At 42.0% G+C, this 16,013-nt stretch overlaps 1 protein-coding gene across 2 annotated transcripts; it reads left to right on the top strand.

Moving 5' to 3' along the window:
- The first annotated feature begins 647 nt into the window (after positions 1–647).
- On the top strand, positions 648–14,207 carry LOC142095274 (uncharacterized). 2 transcript variants are annotated; one of them, XM_075178214.1, is made up of 5 exons: positions 648–716; positions 3,811–3,964; positions 6,887–7,045; positions 7,169–7,283; positions 8,308–14,207. In XM_075178214.1, exons 2-5 carry the CDS (start codon positions 3,884–3,886, stop codon positions 10,560–10,562), a joined length of 2,610 nt encoding a protein of 869 aa, XP_075034315.1. In that variant the 5' UTR covers positions 648–716; positions 3,811–3,883; the 3' UTR covers positions 10,563–14,207. The 2 variants fall into 2 exon arrangements, with proteins under 2 accessions (XP_075034315.1, XP_075034316.1); XM_075178215.1 differs by lacking the exons at positions 648–716; positions 3,811–3,964 and having other exon boundaries at positions 6,962–7,045; positions 7,125–7,283.
- Positions 14,208–16,013: the final 1,806 nt, after the last annotated feature.

The following is a 16,013-nucleotide window of genomic DNA, read 5'->3' as shown; positions in this document are numbered from 1 at the left end:
TTAAAAATGTTACCACAAATATCCTTATTATTGCAGAAAAGACAGTTTTAATAGCTGCGCCTCTTCATTAATGTTGATCGATGATTTATTTTTTTTATATATAATGACATATTGATGTTGTAATTTGAAGAAAAAAAACAGAAATAGGTAACAGAAGATAAAAGTCATCCTAATTACACTTTAACATGCACCAACACATACACATAGCAATGTTTTACTCACTAATAGAAATTAGTAGTATAACTCTATATTGATGGCTGATTATATTGACATAAACATTTTTCACGGGCTTTAAGACATATACTTCTTATACAAACACTTGTTTTGATACAAGCTATCGCCTGATTCATGTTGTTCTCTTAGTGGCATACAGTGAGGGCAGCCATCTTGTAGGCTGTACCATTAAATATTCTTAAAAACTGATCCTATCATTTCAATAGGTGACACCTGCATTACTCTGGTCCCTACATTGGTCCCACCCACACGGATCTATCCTCTCTACGCGTTGGGTTTTCGCACTAACAATAAAATCATGTCGCACGCTCCGTGCTGCGCATGCGCAAGAACTCGATCGGCGTCCAGTTTCCATGGGAACAGAGGATCTGACGTCACGGAGACTGGAACACTCCGCTGTGACTACATCTCCCATGAGCCACCGCGCTCGCTGAAGCCTACTGGGGGCTGCTGCTGCTGCTGTCGGGCCTTTGTGCAAAGCGGTGAGGAGCATTGGGGGGTGCGGAGTGCAATACTCCGGGAGCAGCCTGCCGGGTGTGGGGGAGGAGGAGAGCAGATACGGGGATAAAGCCGAGGCACAGAGTGGATGGATGTGGCCGCACATGCACTTAGTATGTGTGGTTGTGGTCTGCAGGGTGCTCCCATTAGCTGCTGCTTATATGGATCCAAGATACTTATAGAGGGTGCAAAAAAAAAAAAAATAGCCCTTGTACTCTGACCTAGCTATTTACAAGGCATTCTAAGCATCCCTGCACAGGAGCAGGCTTGCAAATTTTAGCAAGGTTTGGTGGATGAGACTAGGGTCAGGAACATTTTAAAGGAAAAAAGTGCAGGTTGCCCAGTGACCCAGCCCCATCATCATCATCATCATCATCATCATCATCACCACCATTTATTTATATAGCGCACCTGATTCCGCAGCGCTGTACAGAGAACTCATTCACATCAGTCCCTGCCCCATTAGAGCTTACAGTCTAAACTCCCTGACATACACACAGACAGAGAGAGTCTATGGTCAATTTTGATAGCAGCCAATTAACCCACTAGTATGTTTTTGGAGTGTGGGAGGAAACCGGAGCACCCTGCAGCATAGTGTACTATGTAACTAGCGAACGCTGCAATAGACCTTCATTGTATTATACCTAGCATATTAACTCTGTGGACAAAGTTGAAATTAATGCAAAGTGAATGCTCACTGGAAAGTGTGTGTATACAGCCTGCTTACGTTATTATTTGTACCACCAGCGTTAAAGAGCGTTTACCAGGATTTAGGAATGCGTAGTAATTGTGTAATGTTGCAGCCCGTGTCAGTCAACTTTTAGGAGCATATTCAGTTAGGTTTGCGGTTTGCGATTACATGCGGCTGCACGTGGAAAGAGACAATACAGTACCGCAGGATTGCAGATTTCGCTTCGCAAACCTATGAGGTGCGCAGGGAAATCTGTGTTGCGGTAACGGGACTCGTGCAGCCATGTGTATTCGTCAGGGCTGTAACTAGGGCTGTGCGACAGAGACGACCGCCCAGGGCGCAATGCTGAAAGGGAGCGTAATTTAGGAATATTTTAGGTTCATTTGGTTAAAATTGAGGGCTAGGGGGCGGCATTTGTCTTTCTTGCCCCAGGCGCTAGAAAGTTACGGCTCTGGTATTCGCAGACCGCAAAGCTCCTTGAATATGCCCCTAGTGTATAAATGTACAGGCATGATAGGTGTTTGCACTCTCGATCATTAGACAGAGTAATCCATTTTGATTATTATTTTTATTATTATAAATTTTTATTTATAGGGCGCCACTAGGTGTCCGTAGCGCCATACAGGGACAAACAAAGCTACAATACAAGGGGAGACAGTACAGTACAGTAAACAATAAGCACAGTAACTCAGTGAGCTCAAAGCACAGCTAGAGGGGCGAGGGGAAGGTCCTGCATACGGCTGAGCCTGAGAGGGAGGGCCCGGATGACAGGGAAACCCCCAGAGGGGAGAGGAAGGAGCGAGAGGGGACCAGGGGGGGGGGGGAGGGTCCTCGAGGAGGAGGGCTAGGTAGCTGTAGAGCCGAGTTAAGAGTGGTGAGGACAGGAGGAGAGATGACCCTGCTCAGAGGAGCGTACAATCTAAGGGGATTTTGATGATTAGTATTTTACTTTCACTCTTGACATGTCTCTTTATAGTTACTGTGTTTTACATTTCATGATGACTTCTTAAGCAGTATTTATTATAACATATTTCAATCTGTAATTAAGTATGTTACTGGTATAGGGTGATCATCAGGTACTTTACCTACATTGACTGTTAAACATTTCATAATCTGACACTAGTGACATCTCTAGTATCACTATTTCACTTGTATATACAGTATGTGTTTATATTTACTGTATGACTAGATTTGTCTGTTTTGTAATGATAACTGAAAAAAAATGATTCTACACAGCAATACATACTTACTTGCCCATCCTCTTGTAGCTCCATTCACAGGTTTATGCAGAAATCAAGTTTTGCATATAGGGTTTACCTTTGTAGTGTGTAAGCCTTTCCTTGCCTCACTCTGGCTATATTGCTGAATGACCGGTGTTGCAGCCAGTTTGACCTTCTATAGTTGGACCAGGGCTTGGGACAATCAACAGAATCTTAAAGTACCTCTTCTTCCTTCCTGATCTGCTAAAGGGGTCATTTGCCAATCCGTTTTCCCATTGTGCCAAATTAAATCCAGTCATGTTTAGATTTTGCATTAGAAACGCTTGTTTCAGGGACACAAATATTACAACAATGCTGGACTAATTAGAAGAAAGTGATTAAAGATTGGAGTTGGGAGAATATTGAATGTGTCAACTTGTTGGCCATTTATGCTAGTAAGGAGCACCTATTGTATTTATTGTTGAAAACTTAGTGCACACCGGGCGATGTTTGGGCATTGTGACAAATCCTGCAGTCCATCGAAGCATTATATTAACGGCAACACAGATTATTTATGCTTGGGTAATTCTTGCTTGTCCATATGTAGGCAAGTTTAAACTGGGAGAAGCTATATCCAATGTGAGTATCTTAATATTAAGAACAACGCTCCTCATATTGGTCCTGGATGATCAAATGCAGCTCTCTATGAAACAAAGTTCATAACCCCAAATTGTTTACTGTAAATATCTGATCTATACAAACAGTCCTACTACTTACACATTTGCATACAGTACAAACCCATTAGAATGGGCTGCAGTTGAGTTCACACTTCATTCAAAGGGGCTAGATTTACTAAACTGCGGGTTTGAAAAAGTGGAGATGTTGCCTATAGCAACCAGTCAGATTCTAGCTCTCATTTATTTAGTACATTCTGCAAAATGACAGCTAGAATCTGATTGGTTGCTATAAGCAACACCTCCACTTTTTCAAACCCGCAGTTTAGTAAATCTAGCCCTTGGTTGGGTGGATCCTCCAGTTTAACTGGCAAACCTTTAATCAATCGTCCTGCTTCTGATCAGATTTAAACTGTTTGAAACATTCTGGCCAACTATGTTCCTTTTTTCCAGCACTATTGTTGCCTGCAGTCAGGTATTTGTTTGTAATTGTGGCAATTTGTTGTCCTTTTAGCTTAAAGTAGGACTGTAGAATCTCACCACCACAAGGGTGAAAGCCCTCAGATAACCGATGCGACGTGTGGATAATGGACAAAGACAAGAAAAATCACATGACTGAGAGGATCTTGAATCTTGCCCTGGAGCTTGTTTACCTGCTTATTGAAGAGGTGAGGGATTCTGGGACTTTCAGAGAGACAAAAGACATATTTTGTGCCTACTGCAGACTTATCCAGGGCTGTACAGCACAAGGGCTAGAAACTCAAAAATGTTTTTAAAATATTACTGGTTTACACGTGATGCTGACATATCATCTATCATCATTTTATTTTTGCATACATGCAACATGTTTTGTTGGTTCAATAATCTAAAATTGGAAGCTGTATCACACCAACCAGACACTGCCTATAAAGACCGTCCTTCATAACTCAGCCACTGAACAAGAATTAGAATTGTGGGGGAAACTGCTGAAAAGGTCAACAATCCGTTTGAGAGAAATACAGTTCAGGAGCTGAGAGTGGAGGAAAAGTTGCATCAGTTAACTATATCAAGAGCTCTGTAAAACACTGGCCTGTATGGCAGGGTGGAAAGACTGAATATATTGCTAAAAAAAAAAACAAGTTATAGCCCATCTGCAGTTTGCCAGACAGGTGATGGGATTTAGGACAGTGTTGGCTAACCTGTGACACTTTAGGTGTTGTGAAACTACAAGTCCCAGCATGCTTTGCCAATATATAGCAGCTTATGCTGGGACTTGTAGTTTCACAACACCTGGAGTGTCACAGGTTAGCCAGCACTAATTTAGGATATGCTTTTGAGGTCAAATAATAATGAAGTTTGGGCTAAAGCATACTTGCCAACTCTTCCTACCTACCTTGATTCTGGGCTGGAGAAGGCGAGATAAGATAATACTAGGTGAATGGGCATGATGACTTGGATTGCACTATCCTGTGGGCAGGGCAGTTGTGTCCTGCCAACCTCCTTGCCCCTAATGCAACTATGTGTTTACTGAGGTCTGTGGGAAGAGCTTATTTGTGTCACGTCCCCTCCAGCCTTGCATAAAGTAGATCCTGCTCTCTCAAGTCTGGGCCGCCCCCCTCTTAATCTGGTAATCTTACGGCCATTCTGGGAGAGTAGGCATCTATGTCCTAAAAGCAGTATGCAACACAAATCTAACACTGTCCTTTCCTACCAATGAAAGTCTACAGTGAAGTATGGTGGCAGCAGCGTAAATCTTGGGGACGCTTGGGAAATCAATAGCACATTTTACGAAATGTAGGTCCTTGAGGAGCTGTCCAAGAAGTTGAATGCTCTGTAGTAGATAAATGTTCCATGGGCTAATATCACCAGCTGGTAGACAAGGCAGCTTAAAGCCTTTATTGATTTATAGGGTGACTTTACCAACGTTTAATGTATAATGTATGAGGTTTAAATGCTTATGGGAGCAACATATATTTTATGAACAATTCCTGACACATTAGTTTAGTCCTATCAAAATGGATAAAAACATCTCTAAAACCTGTCAGTCTATCCAGCCAGATGTCTCTATTTGCTACACAATCTCTTTTTGATTTGTTTATATTGAATCGACTGTTATCTTAGGCTTAGTTACTGTTTATGGAGTCAGGAATGATTGCACCAACAAGGAGAGATTAAAGAAATAATCATGAATATCCTCATAATTGTAGCCTGAGATCGTATGTATGCCACCATACACAACTGTAATATGTATTTTTATAATATGAGTGGTGTGGATTCCTGTATAAACAGCTGTCAAATATATTCTTATCTTTGTCAACCTCTGACATCCCCAGTCATCAAAGATATCAATTTATTTTACTATGGCGTCCATATTAAGATACTATTCATCCACGCCATAGAGTGACAAACATAAATATGTTTGAAATTGAATTAGACTCTGTTTAAACTATCCTTTACAATAGTGTTATGGCTGGCAGAAATTACCATAAACTTGTAGAACAGGCAGGAGAGATCTTATAGCAGCCGTCTTTCCCTTAGAGCTGGACGCGCTCACAGGTACTCAGATGCCCCCAGGTCTTAAACTCAGAGTAGTACAAGTTTATAGTATTACCGCAGTGCAGGCGAGGGCCTGATGGTAGCAGGAAACGGAGACCAGAAACTGGCCGAGGTCAGAGGGGCTATAGCAGGCAGCACAGTGAAGTCCAGGCAAGGGTCAGGGCCGGCAGAGAGCAACGAATCCGGGAAACAGGCAGAGGTCAGGGTCACAGGCAATCCAACAAAGTCCAGTAAGCAAGCCAAGGGTCATACACGGGTAATCAATCAACAACAGAGCAGGAGGAAGGAGCAGGTCAGCAACAGGAACTGGAGCTATACCTGGCAGTGAGGCTCAGTCCTCACTGCCTTATATGTAGATGAGGACCAATCACAGCAGAGTGCCCAGCAGAGATCATACACCTACCAGCCAATGAGGCTGCACTCATACACCCCTGTGCGCAGGGGGAACTAAGTGTCCTGGTTGTTGCCTAGGCAACTGGGACAAGGAGGGAGGAAGTGACGTCCCAGTCGTCATGGTGATGGCCGAGACGCCAGAGTCACCAGGAAGCGAGCCGCGGCGGCCGTCAGCGGAGCCGCGGATCGTGACAAATAGTACAACTCTTATACATAACTAACAAAAACTAAGTTTCCCAAAACGTGATTCAATACGATGGTAATTAAAACACTAACACTTGCATTTGGAAGAGTTGTATTGCTAATAATGTTATATTTTACAGATGCCAACACATATTTCCATTCACTTGTCTCTGTAAATATTATATTAAATGGACTTAATGTAATTTAGCCTAAAGCCACTGGACTATGCAAGTCCAGGGTGTATTCTAGAAATGGAAAGTGGAGATGGGCTGTCCCATGTAAATGTTGGTATTGCAGCTTCAGAGCTGAACATTTCTGCTATTCGCCTAAAGAGCTGAACATCAGAACTTGCAATCTACAGGTTATGTCTAATTACATAATCACATATCCTTACAGCTCACTGACCGCTAAGAATCATGGGATTTGTTGATTAACAACATCTAGTTTTGGATAGTTTCTCACTCAGTTTCAATATGTAGGATTATGTTATCGTGAAGAAGTCTGGCGGCCATGTCAGGTACAACAACAATACCCAGAGTCCCGTTATGGACCCTCCGTCTGATTCACCGACGCGTGAGAGAAACACCAGGAAGATTCTAGAACTCACCAAAAGGATCATTCAGCTGCTGACTGGAGAGGTGACTGCTGGGAATGGGACATTATACAGTAACACCAGGGGATGTGTCTGGGTGATGACTGTATCATTGTGTGTGTCAGGTTCCTATAAGGTGTCAGGATGTCACTCTCTACTTTGCCTGCAGGAGTGGGAGTGTTTACAAGCAAACAGTTACCTTGACAATGACGTGGATTTCGAAGAACGGCACAAGGATGCGAAAAAGCAGGAAATGGGGGAGGACCTCCAGCCCAACTCACAAGGTAAGAGACTTGTAATCAATAAGGGTTAAATCTCTCCATCCAAACCTAGTAGGAGTATAAGTATATAGGTGAACGACAACTGCAGTCTTCAGGTTGTCTGGCCCTCCCACATCACGTTTGCATCATTTGATTAACTGTCAAAAACTTCCGTGTTATGCGGAAATGGCGTTTTTTGGTGCCATTTCGAATGTGGTGATGTTCTTCACACACATAAATATACACACATAAATATATGCAGACCGTGTCCTAATGGGATCTCTTATTGGACATCAAGCTGAGAATGCAGTCATCTAATTTACTCTGACATCATTGAATCCTGCCCTTATGCCATGCACGTTGTATTTCTGAAAAGCTGCCACTTAAACTCCGCTTGCTAGCGAAGCGTCTCCCTGCTAACGTGGCAGCCCGCTACAGAGAATTGAATAGGCGCATGTCGAACATAGCCAAGCATAAGTACACTAGTTCTTTCATATGTATTATTTTGCTCCGTGATGCCTCTGATGTACTGTATATTAATTTTAAATACATGCTTAAATTGCTCTTTAATATATAATTGCAAATGTTACATCATACTTACCAACTTTTTGTAGTTGGCGTCCGGGAGCCTCCCAGGGGAGGTGGGCGTGCGGGGGGCACGTCCGTGACGTAATAACGCAAACGCGTCATTTTACTGTGGGGGGCGGGGCCAAATGCAGCAATTCCCGGAGAATCGCGGCATCTTGGACCTAATTCTGCCCGCTTCACTAGGAAGGTTGCCATACTCTCCCGGGAGTCCGTGAGACTCGCCCGAAATGCGGGAGTCTCCCGGACATTCTGGGAGAGTTGGCAAGTATGTGTTACATAGTGTGATTGGGAACACTATTTTAATTTAACCTGTGTACAGGTGACAATAATTCCTCACTCAGTACAAATATCAGCACAGAGTTCCCTGGTCCAGCGAGGGATGGGTCAAGACCTATATAAAGTACATCTGCAAGTGGATTTCTTATTGTAAAGTTGTCTTATCTGTGTTCCTTTCCAATAGGGATATCTGCCGATGGAGCTAAACCTGCAAAGTCTCCTCCCGCGGTCTACCGACGGAAGGACAAGGTTGTCACAGTTAGTCCGCATGAAATATCCTTGAGTTTGTACCAAGACGGCACAAGACAAAGTGTCAATACAGCCCCTCTGGAAGGTGGACGACTCCCTGAAATTTACATTCACGTCCCTATTGAACAGACAGAATATTTATCTGTCTGTAACAAAGGAGGCATGGCAGCAGGTGATTCAGATAATTTCATGGGTAACAGTATTTGTAAACCCACGGCACAGGCATCAACACCTGGTCACCGCAATGAGAATCCAGTAGAGGAAGGAAGTTGTACAGATCAGAAGCAGGGACAGCCGGAATTTACGACTATTGAAATTAAAGAGGAGCCAATTGAATGGGAGGAAGCAAGTCCCAGACTGAACAGTGGACTGCATGTACAATTGGAGCACTTAGCTACTCAGGCAAAAAGCAACCTGCCCTTGAATAAGAAAGGTCTTATGGACATAGATCTTACACCAGCACAGTGTATATCTACTTATATAAAGCAGGAACCGGTTTCATATGAGGAAGGAGCTCTCGCAGAGACCGAAAAGTCTACATCGACAGTGCACATGCAGACACCGTTTATATCAGCACAGATCAAGGAGGAATCTGCGTCCTGTGCCGACGGAAACTTTAGAGACATCGACGTTGTCTCGGACATTGATGTGGCAATAGAACTTTCACAAACGCAATATACCTCTGCTTACATAAAGGAAGAATTCTGTGAAGTTACATATAATGAAAATCACAGCATGCATACAGGAAATGAGGAATTGTCACCTACTCCGTCTTTCCATAAATCGCACACAGAGGAGATATCATATGAATATTATTCTGCACACTCCAGTACCGCACAGCAGGAAAACAACACTCGGGAGAAACCATTTTCTTGTTCGGAGTGTGGAAAGTGTTTTAAATATAAAAGCCTTCTCCTCCAACACTCTAAATCTCACCAAAAGAAGCCGTTGATATGTTGTGAATGCGGAAAACAATATTCGTGTAAGACAGAGTTTGATATACATCAGAGAATTCATACAGGAGAAAAGCCGTTCATTTGCTCTGACTGCGGGAAAGGTTTCAGGCGGAAGTCCCACATGCTTAGGCATCAGAGAATTCACGGAGACAAAGAGACCTTTTCTTGCCCTGAATGTGGGAAATGTTTTCACCGCCTGGACGTCCTAAACAAACATCTTAAAATACACAAAACAAACCTCACGGTTTCTGACATTCCTGTGCCCATGGACTATTCACCAACGCAAAACACGTCTACTGCTAATGAAGAAAAAGAGGTTTTCTCATGTTCTGAGTGTGGTAAATGTTACAATGAAATGTCCTTACTTGAAAGACACCAGAGAAGTCATGCAGGAGACAAGCCATTTTCATGTACTGAATGTGGGAAATCTTTCCGCTTTGAGGCTCTTCTGGAGTTGCACTGGGGGAGTCACATTGAAACCATTTCGTGCCCTGAATGTGGGAAGAGTTTTGCAAGTCAGAGTCTTCTAAGCCATCATTTGAAGATCCACGCGGGAGAGAATGAGTGTATTTGTTCAGAATGTGGAAAAGAATTCCCTAGTAAATCACAGCTTCTTGACCACTATAGAACGCACACAGGAGAAAAACCATACATGTGCCCCGACTGCGGGAAATATTTCCGCAGGAAAGCACACGTTGTTAGACATCGAAAAATCCACATAGGCAATAAGCCGTTTTCCTGCCTTGATTGTGGAAAAGGATTTGAGAGTCAAGATTTTCTGAGCCGACATTCAAAGTTGCACAAACGGAAGAGACCACATGTATGTTCACAGTGTGGGAAAAGTTACACCAAAAACTCCCATCTGGCCAGACACCAGAGGACCCACAGCAGGGATGGCCCCTACACTTGTTCGGAATGTGGGGAATACTTTCAATATCCAGCACTTTTGAGTCAGCATTTGAAAACCCACAGTGGAAAAAACCCGTACGAGTGTTCTGACTGTGGAAGAAATTGTGGCTCAGTCTTGGCTCTCGGTAAACACCAGAAAACGCATTCAAAAGAGAAGTCGTTCATATGCGTTGAATGCGGCAAAAGTTTCAATTTCTACTCGCATTTCGTGAGACATCAGACCTCGCACACAGGAGAAAAACCCTTTGAGTGTTCAGAGTGTGGGAAAAAGTTCACTCGAGTTTCACATCTTGTCCGACATCGAAGGCTGCACAAGAACGAGTAAGCTACAAACAATTGTTGTTTAGATCGTTCACCAGGACTGGTCCATTTTACCTTATACTTAAATCACTTTACTTTTTAAAATTAATACTCATGAAGGTTCTTAAGCCCTAAAACACAGACATTGGATTTCATATTCTTCTGTCTAAAATTCTATTGTTTTTGTATATGTTAGGTCTATAAAAAAAATACAATTTTTATGGGCTTAGAGTAGATCTGATGTGACAAATGTATAGTTGTAAGTTTCTTTATTAATAGTATAGGAATCTAGCACTTGATACAAGTGGCTGAAGAAAATGCTGCCCAGATTGGGGATGACTTAACCCTTAACTAAACTTAAATCGATAGATCTAGGGTGCATCAGTCACAGTGACCGAGAAACAAATACCAATCGGTGACCCAATATTACATGGTAAATGGCAATACTATGTCATTTGACCCTAAATGATACATAGAGACCCATATATACGTCACTATGCATCAATACTTATTTATAATTTGACAACAGCACTATTGATAACACATTCAAAATATTCAATGTATAAGTCCAAATAAATATAATAAACACAAAAATAAACCTATTGGAAAACAAAAAAACATACATAGAATATATTAAAACAAAATCATCTCGCATATAAGCCGTCCATAAAGGATCCAGCTGGGTTCCAAATATTCGAGCCTTTACCCGCTAGTGTTCATTTGTGAAATGAAGGATCGAGGACTATTTCAATATTTCCAGCAATAAACCGCATTATTTCATAGTTACAAACTACCTTTTAAACCAACAGTCTAACAAATCTTTATATTAAACAATCTGACCACTTCCTGAACAATCCAATCATTTGCTATGTGTCAAAGTCCTGATCTCAGCCACACTCTTCAACAAACAGCATAGCAGGCTTTCCAGTTCCATCTAAATCAAAATCTAAAGTGCATTAAACAAACTATAACCATACACTTTCATTACACAGCATTTGCAATTTCCATTAGCCTTTTCTAAGAACTGAAATAGCTCGCAATATTTAAAATGGCAGACTTGCTTTGTTAGAAGATACAAACACGTGTTGGTCCCATGTGCTTGTAATGGCCTAATTGACTACCATTGAAAAGGGGCCAGTTCTTAAACCTCTAGTAATATACTTGAAAGTCCACCACAAATATCTATTTTACACAAGACATCTAGTTCATGAGAGCCATCAAGGTATATTATACAAGACATCTATTCCAAATAACCTTTCTAACAAACACAAATGCTTCCATGACCAACACTTCACTAACTCCATTGTATCTGAACTCAGAAAATTCCATTCACATAACCTAACAAAACTCCATTATAACATTAAACCAACACAGAACCACACAGAACTATGTATATATCCAGATTCAACCATCTTCCATTCAAGAACACATTCCATTCAAATCTCCATTATAACATGTTTCCTGCTAGCCAGGCCCCAAGCAACTTACCATCCAGCATGTTCAGCTAGGAGCTGTCTGCATGTTTTATCAGGCTGTGAGCAGGGCACCAAGAGACCATTTGTGCTCTTTGCTACATAACATAATACCTTTCTACTGGGTGGAGTTTACCTTTCCACAGGAAACTGATCACAGCCTTTCACAGGTTAATTTTGACCAACTGCTCAACAGACTTGCACAAGCGTTCACAAAAACTGTTTCTAGTGGGGGGAGGAGAGTTTTGATCAGACCAACTTCTAACTCAATTGTGGCTGATTCTGTTCTTATGTTATAAAATGACATATAAAATAATAGATTATTTATATACTCTTCATCAGTCTAGGAAAATACACTAATATAAAATCATACCTCCAGCTCCCAGAGTCTCATCTAACATTGTTAGGGGAAAGTAAGGGTGCAGGGGAAACACGTATGGGAATTAAGACCAATTGAAATCTTCATAGTGGTCTCATATTAGAACTAAATAGTGCAGGCATATTATAAAAAGACTAATTCACAATCAATATTTCGTCCATTAGGTGTAAGGGTTCAGAGGTCAACAATCCATTGGGTCCCTCAGTCACTGTAATTGATCCTTTCTAGATTGATGTTGGTTTTGTTATGTTGTCTGGAAAGAAGTACAACGGGGTCTTTGCTATTGGGGGACGGGGGCAGGGTCTGGAGCAGATTTGGCCAATACAACAGATCCTACTACAACTTTCCTCCGACTGTAGGCACTGACCCGCAGCGGCTAAAACTTTTTCTTTTTCCTCCATGCAGATTGATGTGATTTTCTTTTTATCCAACACTAAAGCATTGAGTAAAGTTAGGGAGTAATCCAAGCTATAGTCCCGGGGGACAATAGGCAAATAATCCTTTCTTAAAAGGAGACTTCTTGGTAAACTTCAAATCCCTGTGTAACTCACTGGGTTTTTTAAATGGACACAGCCTTGCTCTGACCTCTACAGACAGACCCATGTTGGCTTTATTGGGCCTGCACAGCCCAGGGCAGGTTATCCCCGTATAGTCCTTGCTATACATGGGCTTTTTTTTCGTCACGCAAGAACAAAGTCTGACAAATTTGTGCATTTTAAGTTCTTTTTTTTTTTATATTTTGCTTCCCGGCTCTTCCAAGGTTTTAATTGATCATGCTACTGCACAATGAGCTCATAGTAAAGAAAAACAAATATATCTTTAGTACCTGTTGGTGGATATAGAATTTGATACCGTAAAAGTAAAGGAAAGAGAATTGCACTAAGAATCCAATTCAGCAGCACAGTGGTTGTAGACCGAACCATTGATCTGTCAATCATGCATGAGCAGAGCACTTTATTTGTGCACACATGTGCGGTTGTATACATCACCAGGGGAGAAAATATATACATCTGTGTATTCTCATTCCTGGGCACTACAGTTGTGTGCTCTTGCTTAAATAAGACCTGTCGGGTTTGTGAATAGGCATTATTTTTACATAGTGCCTTGTGTACTTGTTTTCCCTATGCCCACTCTGCCCAGTCGGACTACGCTAGTCTGACTGGGCAAGTGTTTTATACTTGTTCCCTGGTGGGTTCCTCCCGCATCCCAGCCCCCCCGTGTCGGGAGAAGAACTGCAGATGGAAGCCACACAGTGAGTATGACTTTGGCTTTCATGCTAGCATACGGTATTTGCATATTGGGACTTGGGTTTATTTAACATGTCCATGGTACACAAGACGGGATGTGACACAATCTTGTTCACCAACCTGCTAGCTCCTCTTTAAAGAAATGCAACAGAAACGTTTAAAGGTTTTCCCCAAGTGCATGAAAGTAATGCAAAAAAAACGTTTTATTCCAATATGCTGCCAAAATAATACTCTAAAATCTGTTTGAGGAAATGAAGACACTGATGCAAGATTAAAATACTGTAGATCTGGTCATGTGAAATACTACAGATAGTACTTTTTTTCTTTCCTTCATCGTCGTCATAGGCTATTTATATCTTTTATAACATGGCTCACTTAGATCAGAGTTGTCTACTTTTTAGTTTATATGGCTTAGTATTTAGTACTATGTTCTTTTTATAATGCATCACTAGCAACAAATGTTTTTTTGTTAAAGCATTTGCTTGTAGAAATCTATGTAAAGTGTATAGTTGTTCTGTAATAGTCTCAGTGTTGTGTATTACTCTCTGTTATTAAAAAAAAATTCAAATGTACTTTGTGTTGTGGTTCTGAACCCTGTTTACAAATGTTCATTGAAAGCATGAGCCTGACAAACCATGTTCAGGTCAATTTGTTTCAGGTCTATGACACTTTTTTTTACTGATCAAAATGACTCAATTTTACTGCATCTTGTTGGTGAGAAGATCCTCATTAGTATAGAGAGGCCTAGGATCTTGACCCCTGAGTAATGGTCTTTATTTTTTTTACTTCTTTTAACATTCTCCAAAAAAAGGCATGAAATTTATACCCCCTGCATCTACCCGGGTCTTTTTCAGGGTTATTCCTGGGTCCTACTCGGGTAGATTCCAGTCGTTGAGTTCAGTGAGATCCGGGTAGAAAAACCCAGGTCTCGCCCAACTCTATTGAATTAAAAATAAAAAAAAATAAAAATCACAAGAGGAGCCAATCAAAGCTCCTTTTGTGATGTTGCCAGGGAGACCAGGGCAGACCCGGGTTCAGTGTGAACCCGGTCGACTTGGGAATTTGTCAGGGTGGGAGGCTGTCACCCGGCAATATCCCGGGTTCATATACCTGGGATGTATCTGGGGCGGCAGTATGAACACAGTATTGGTTTCACGAGATGAAACTTTCATCGTGTTTTATTCATGAGTTTAGAGTGCTCTATATTGTGACTTTCTGGCTGAAAATAGTGCAGCTTCCTGATTTGGTGCCATCAGTCATTACCATCATCACCATTTATTTGTATAGCGCCACTAATTCTGCAGCGCTGTACAGAGAACTCACATCAGTCCCTTCCCCACCGGAGCTTACAATCTAAATTTCCTAACACATACACACACACAGACACATATAAGTGTCAATTTGTTAGCAGCCAATTAACCTACCAGTATGTTTTTGGAGTGTGGGAGGAAACCGGAGCACCCAGAGGAAACCCATGCAAACACGGGGAGAACGTACAAACTCCACACTGATGATTATACACATTGTGATGTGATCCACTAACATCAGTGACAAATTGTGGGAATAACTTTATCCCAACATGGATGCCCCTGGTTTCACATGATTATGTACTTTGACCAGCGTACTTTTCACTCCTTTTGTCCCCTAATTCCTGTAGTTCCAGGAGAGGTGAGCACTGAGCATGTTCAATAAAGATGAAGTCCCCCAGGACCCAGTCTCCTTCCATTAACCCCCACTTATGTTTAACCATATGGTTACGTTTAATGTGTTTAAACTGTGTATGAACTGATACTATGTCTGTAAAAGGACATAGCTACACTGGGGGAAGAGTGTCCTGCAAAGACTGCTCTGAGTGCCACCTGCTCCACAGATGCGCGGAGCCAACAGCGGGACAATGCCCGCAGAGGGCATGCTCACGCGCACACAGGGGGCCTGCGCGCACACACTGGAAGTGCTATTTTGTCTGCAGCTCTGAATCTCATTCAAAGATTGGAAGTGGTTAATTCAGAGAGGTTATTAGAGCTAAGGTAATCATACGAGATTAGGTTCGCTTTCTTGAGAGCCATTGTGCAAACCTGTTATATCCAGACTGTGTGGAGCCAGTGCTAGCAGGGGTGCAGGTGTGAAATGGGCAACTGTCAGTGCGTAGCCAGCAGAGTTAAAGCCTAACCTCTTAACCAGAAACCACAAGCATGGGGACCAGAGATAGGATAATAGGCCATTCTAAGAGACCAGGGGGTAAATGTATGAATCTCCGGAAACTTCCCTTTACAATGCAGCGCCGCTTTAAATTTAAGCGCTGAAGAGGCTGAACACGCCGGAGATGAAGAATCCGGAGATTCATACATTTACCCCCAGAAGGGGACGCAGGGATTCAG

This window comes from Mixophyes fleayi, chromosome 6 (assembly GCF_038048845.1).
Source record: "Mixophyes fleayi isolate aMixFle1 chromosome 6, aMixFle1.hap1, whole genome shotgun sequence".
In the NCBI taxonomy this organism is placed as follows: Eukaryota; Metazoa; Chordata; class Amphibia; order Anura; family Limnodynastidae; genus Mixophyes; species Mixophyes fleayi.
Note: the sequence above shows the minus strand (reverse complement) of the source record. Positions and strands in the feature narration are given on the sequence as shown.